Source organism: Buceros rhinoceros, unplaced genomic scaffold (genome assembly GCF_000710305.1).
Source record: "Buceros rhinoceros silvestris isolate BGI_N320 unplaced genomic scaffold, ASM71030v1 scaffold2648, whole genome shotgun sequence".
NCBI lineage: Eukaryota > Metazoa > Chordata > Aves > Bucerotiformes > Bucerotidae > Buceros > Buceros rhinoceros.
The window spans coordinates 64,181-70,570 of NW_010427305.1; the positions used below are offsets into that span (position 1 = coordinate 64,181).

Below are 6,390 nucleotides of genomic sequence, written 5' to 3' on the forward strand. Positions count from 1 at the left end.
CAGCAGCAAGATGCAGCTGGGCTTTGTGGAGATCCCTCAAAGTACGGTGTGTCTGTTTGCTGGTTCTGCGGGGTGACACGGTCCCTGCTCCCGAGGGAGAAGGCAGCGTCGCTTCTCTCCTCCTGCTGCTGCACGTCTTTATAATGAAGTGGTTCCAAAGCATCCAGAAATCATTTTTCAGTGGCGACAGAAAGCAGGATTTTATGTATTTCATACCACTGTGGCTATAAAAAGGAATAAGCTGTCCTTTTTCGAGGTGAAGTATAGCTTTGCTCTTACTCTGGTTCTCAGCTCTCCATCCCCCGAATCATAACAGAAATGGGCATCCGCATGGAATGGGGAGATACTTCTAGTGAGCCTGTAAGGTTCTGCCACAGACTGCGCTCTGTATTCTGGCATCTCTTATCCAAAGGGCTGTCCGTGAAGATGTGGTGAATGACTACTTCTCAAACTCCACATGTTTCTCAGGAGAAAAGACGAGTGCTGTCCCTGAGATGTAGCTTAATCATTACAAGTAGCTCTTCTTGAGCCTCGATTGCTCCCGAGGGTTGGGAGGTCAGCGAGCTGATGCTGCTGCATCAGTTCGTGGTTACTGCGTGCCTCAGTTTTGCACCTTTGAGCAGCACTGGTCAGCACCTGACACTAATCTTAATAAAGTCTGTTCATTAGCAGGTAGTCTGTGCAAAAGATGAGCTGCCAGATCAAGTTCAAGGGGCCCGTCAGTTTGGACTTGCCAGAGGCAGCCACTTGACGCTGCTCTTCAATCAGTCTGCTGTCAGGAAGAGGTGAGTGTATCCCGAACCCCCCAGGCGGGTTCTCTGCTATTGAGCTACACAAAGCGTGAATGATAACTGTGTTACGGCTTTGAACATGCTGTGGGCTCCTCGTGGAGGAAGGTATCACGACCACCACGATGTAGTGAATGTGTCTTTCTCAGGTTTGTGGTCATAATACTTGTGTAAGTGTTTTAATTTCTGTTTCCCACATCCAGAGCTCAGCGGGTCGCTGCTCCTTTGAATGATGCAGATAACGTCTCACTCTCCCCTTTGGACATCCTGCAATTGCACCTTCTGTGTCTCCTTTGTTCCTCAGCTCACTGAAGGAGCTGAGACTCCTGAGAAGACACTTCTCATGTGATGACCGCTCTGTCACTCCTATGTGTTTGACAGTAACGCTGAATTTTTATTGTCTAGGCTCTCTGTCCAGCTGCACCTCAGAACCTTTGCCTCCAGTGGCCTGGTTTACTACATGGCTCACCAGAACCAGGTTGATTATGCAGCCCTGCAGCTTCACGGGGGACAGCTCTATTTCTCGTTTGATCTCGGCAAAGGAAAAGCAGTAGCTTTTCACCCTGCCGTTGTCAGTGATGGGAAATGGCATACGGTAGGTGGTCACTGATCTTGTACTCCACTTTCTCTTGTTTTTTGCTCTTCATAAATAATCAGCAGAAGAAAAAACCCTAAAATAGCAAAAACTAACCTAAGGAAAGCAAATGTGAACTTATGTCGGAGGGAGGGAGATCACAGCTGTTCTCGCTGCCTGCCCTGGAGGGAAGAACACCCCAGGATTTACAGCTGCAGGTTAAATATACTCACCTAAAACTCCAACTATCTGCTTTTTAAGAAGTGAACAGATTCCATACGAGAGCAGATCTACCTTTACTACTCAGAACATAACATGAGCTTGAACTTTTTCATTTTGAAAGATTGAGGCTGAGTCACACCACTTCAGAGCTGGAAGTGACTACTGTGGTAGCTCTACAACCAGTCAACACATGTTGCTGCTGGAAGAAGGGCTTCTTTCCATTCTCTGCCATCTGCTCGTATCACCCCGCTCTACCACCTGATCCCCTCAGCAACGCACATGTTGGTGAAAGCTCATGTTGAACCTGGTCAGCATTGTGAGCAGGGCTAGAAGTGTCCAAGGAAGAATAAATGGCTAGTGACTTCCAACGAAGTCCCTCACCTGGCTGTGTGCAAGGAGGGCAGTGGGGTCATGAATGAGATGGTCAGAGCAAAAAAATTGTCTTGCTTCTGTGGCAAACAATGAGTAGGTCACTGACTCGTGTTTGCATGCTCTCGTTTTTTCCAGGTAAAAACAGAGTATGTGAAAAGAAAAGGTATAATCATTGTGGACGGGCAGGAATTGGCAGCAGTCAGTGCTCTGGGAGATGGTAGCACTTTGGATGTGGAAGGGAAGCTCTACGTGGGAGGACTCCCCTTAGACTACGTGCCGAAGAACCTTGGGAATGTAAGAACAGGGTTGTGGGACGTCTCTGACATCTTGCACTACTAGAACGAGTACGCTGCATCAAACCATCTAACTCTGTGGCCTGCCTGACAGGGACAAGAGAAATAGATAGAATCACGGAATGGTTTGTGTTGGAGGGACCTTCAAGGTCTAGTTCAGCCCCCTTGCCCTGGGCAGGGACACCTTCCACTAGAGCAGGTTGCTCAAAGCCCCATCCGGCCTGGCCTGGAACACATCCCTTGCCAGGGATGGGGCATCCCCAGCTTGTCTGGGCAGCCTGTTCCAGTGCCTCAGGTGCCTGTGACTGTTGCCTGTTGTGTCTGTTGCTCACATGCAGGCAAACACAGTTCCCCAGTCACAGGTTTCTAGTTCTTTCTGTAGGACACAGAGAGTGAATACTGTGTTTCTAAACCAGTTTATTTTGACTCGAAGATGTTATGTACATTTGTAACCTTATATAAACAAGGTGAAGAAATGTAGTTACATAAATATTTTAGCTCCTGCTGTGTTTTGTCCAGAGCTCTTTATTTATGACAACATCAGGTGAATGAGCGCGGGGCAGCTGCTTGTGCCTCCCTGACTCCCACCTGTAACGTGCTGCAGGTGACTCACAGTATTCCCGCCTGCGTCGGGAGCATGACGATGAACGGCAAGCAGCTGGACCACGAGAGCCCTGTCTCCATCTTCGCTGTCAACAAATGCTACAGCACGGTGCAGGAAGGGACGTTCTTTGATGGCAGTGGCTTTGCAGCTCTTGGTAAGTGTCATTAATTGAAAGCAGCGCTTACTGAATTAGCGTTAATGAAAACATGCTTGTTTTTAGGTCTTGCTGGAACTGTGAGTGATTGAGTCCTCACAGGACGGTTGCATGGCCTGTGTGGGTATTTCTGAATCTCTTTACATACAAAAATATTTATTCAAAGGGTGATTGTCCACAAACAAAAGAATTAATGATTCCAGCAGTGGGAAGGGAATGAACTACCTATTTCTTCATCTCTGCTCTTAAAAATCAGACAGTGTATTAAATCTAAATTACTGGGAGAAACTTCATTTGGGAATTTACCTCTTCCAGTATAAAATGTGAATTCAACTTTAGAAAACTTTTCAGAGGTTCTGCAATGTCCAATTAACGAGCTTTTCAGGCCTTTTAATGACAATGTATGTGTTCTGCTTTGTACTGTGGGTTTCTGTTAGAAACGTGTAACTTCTTTTCAGTCAGAGAAGGTTACAAAGTCCGATCTGACCTGAACATCACACTGGAGTTCCGGACAACAGCAGTGCACGGTGTTCTCCTCGGGGTCAGCAGTGCTAAGGTCGATGCCATTGGGCTGGAGTTGGTGAATGGCAAGGTAGGCTGCCCTGTGCTGGCACTCCCAGTTCACAAGGCTTGCTTAAAACTGGGAGGCTGCAACTGAAGGGAATCACTAAATAGATGCTGTGGCCAGCAGCTGGAGGGAGGGGATGCTGCCCCTCTGCCCCGCTCTGCTCTGGGGAGACCCCCCTGCAGGGCTGGGGCCAGCTTGGGGCTCCTCAGCCCAGCAGAGACACGGAGCTGCTGGAGCGGGGCCAGAGGAGCCCCAGCACTGACCCCAGGGTGGAACCCTCTGCTGGGAGGAGAGGGCAGAGAGCTGGGGGGGTTCAGCCTGGAGCAGAGGCGGCTGCGGGGAGACCTGAGTGCAGCCTGTCAGTGCTGCCAGGGGCTGTGCGAGAGCTGGGGAGGGGCTGTTCAGCAGGGGCTGTGGGGACAGGACAAGGGCTGGTGGTTCCACTGCCAGAGGGAGAGTCAGAGCAGAGAGAAGGGAGAGATTGTTGGTGCTGAGGGTGGGCAGAGCCTGGCGCAGGCTGCCCCCAGAGGTGGGAGCAGCCCCATGGCTGGCCCCATGGCAGGTCAGGTTGGCCCTTGGGGCTCTGAGCCCCCTGCTCTGGGTGCAGATGTCCCTGCTCCCTGCAGGGGGTGGGACTGACCTTGAAAGGTCCCTTCAAGCCAAACCATTCTATGAAATGGGACAGAGGCAAAATGTCTGAACCAAATCCCCACTAGAACTAGGATGGGACAGACTGTCTCAAGGCTTATCATCATACGATACAACGTGATATCGGTAGAAGTCACTGAATTTTTGTCTTTTTAATCAGTATAATTTACATTAGTCTGTGGCTGCTGTGGCCAGTCCTACATACCTTGTATGTCAGAGCAGACATACACCTTTCCTGCAGCTTAATGCCTTTCCTGCTGTAGAGCTACGCCTGTCTTTGATAAACACGTTATTGCGTGTGCAAAGCCCCTGGTTGTGTAATCTCTTCAATATTCATCAGCAATTATCTCACTCTACTTTTACTAGCCATTATGCTCCCTAAACCCTTTAACAATCAATTGATAGTTCTCCACTCATCTCCTGCATCAAAAATGTACATGGGATTGCTCTGAAGCATTTCCTTTTCTCAAATTGCTCATTTGTTATTCAGCCCTTCCTGGCTAGAGACAGTGTGAAATGCCACCGTTCCTGCGGGACACACTTAGTCGGTTAATACTTACGTTAGTCCTCACCACAGAGTCGAGGAAACGCTTACTGCTTTGACAAACAAAGACGATGAACTGAATCAATACGTGTATTGGCAACAACAAGGGCTTCTGGTCCATCCTCGTTCTCTTCTGTTAGATACAGTGGATCTTCTTTCAGCTCTGAAGTCTCGGCTTCCGTGAGATGACGACTTGATTTGTATTTGTCAAAATCATGGAACTCCCAAGTGAAGTACACCAGGATAACCCAGTGGACCAATAAAAAAAATTTTAAAATCAGTGTGGCTAGGTAGAAGTCTCTTAAATTTTTAAAGATATTTCAGTCAGGCCACACTCTGTCTCTCAAAGCAGACTTTAGCTTTACTTAATTACCACACTCTTATTAAATTGTAAACCCCTGCGCCAGCGTGATTGTGCTTCTATCTAGGCAAAGTAGTTGGCATGTTCTTACTTTGCATCTTTACTGGCATGTGGCTGTTGGCACAGGTTCTATTCCACGTCAACAACGGAGCTGGCAGAGTCACGGCTGCCTACGAACCACGTGGCACTGGCAGTTTGTGTGATGGGAGATGGCACAAGCTGCAGGCAAACAAAAGCAAACACCGCATTTCGCTGGCGATTGACGGGAATTCGGTTCAAGTGGACAACCCCTACCTCCAGTCAACGTCTGCAGACACAAACGACCCCCTCTATGTTGGAGGCTATCCTGGTGGGTACCATAATGCTGCTCTGCTCTTCTCTCCCTCCCTGTCACTCTCTCAGAAGAATGACTCTTAACACGTGCCTCCCCCTTTGCTCCTTGCTCTGGTCCCTGAAGCTCACACTAGAGCTAGAAATCTCATCACCTCCCTACACAAACCTGCTCCGTAGCTGCTGAGAAGGATTTTCCTCCGCGCTTTGTCATTTGCTAGCTCTCAGACTTCCAACAGCCCAGCCTGCATGTTGAGGTGTGGTTCTGTTGCGGGCATATGATAGTAATTTCATCTAAGGATGGTTCCACAGTGCTCTTCTCCGCTGTGTTTTTGCTGATGTTTCGTGTTGGGGCTGTGCAAGCAGAAGTCGAGCTGCAGCTGAATGTATATTTCCCTTGTTCTCTTCAAGTTCTGTATCGAAGTAACTGGCCGTCATACCATGATGGCCGTGTAAAAAGAGAGTAACACCAAAATACCTAATTGAGGAACTTTTGGATTAAATTGTGCAACTCGTTAGTTGGCAGTTTGAGCTGACAATGGATTCGTTAAGAGGACTGGCTTTGGAACAGGTTGAGGTTGGCCTTTTTGAGGACATGCTTTTTAACGAGCGCATCGGTGCTGAGAGCGAGTGGGCTCCAACATCTGATGCTTTTAAACATTAAATGCTCATCTGCATTTGTCTCAAATGTCTGTCACAGTTTATCGGTTCAGATCTTTCCACTTGTGTGGAAATAGTGATGAGGTCTGAAGGGCAAACTCAGCTTTTGAAGTATTTGGAAAGCTTTGGGGATAACAGCGTGAAATGTTACCGAGCCGTCTGCTGGACAAGGTTTTGGTGCTTGGTGAGGAACGGATTAATGCTGATTAACCAGATCTTGATTAGTATTTGGCCTTCCTTGGATACTAAAGTGACTTCAGCAGCATCTGCTG

The 6,390-nt window shown here is 48.2% G+C and overlaps 1 protein-coding gene across 1 annotated transcript in view; it reads left to right on the forward strand.

Annotated features, from left to right (window-relative positions):
• LAMA1 (laminin, alpha 1) overlaps positions 1–6,390 on the forward strand; it is a 64,235-nt gene that overhangs the window by 56,953 nt on the left and 892 nt on the right. The window contains exons 57-62 of the mRNA XM_010141828.1: positions 673–785; positions 1,194–1,383; positions 2,092–2,250; positions 2,854–3,007; positions 3,466–3,599; positions 5,255–5,477. Coding sequence (XP_010140130.1) covers positions 673–785; positions 1,194–1,383; positions 2,092–2,250; positions 2,854–3,007; positions 3,466–3,599; positions 5,255–5,477 — 973 coding nt within the window. The remainder of the gene's footprint in view (positions 1–672; positions 786–1,193; positions 1,384–2,091; positions 2,251–2,853; positions 3,008–3,465; positions 3,600–5,254; positions 5,478–6,390) is intronic.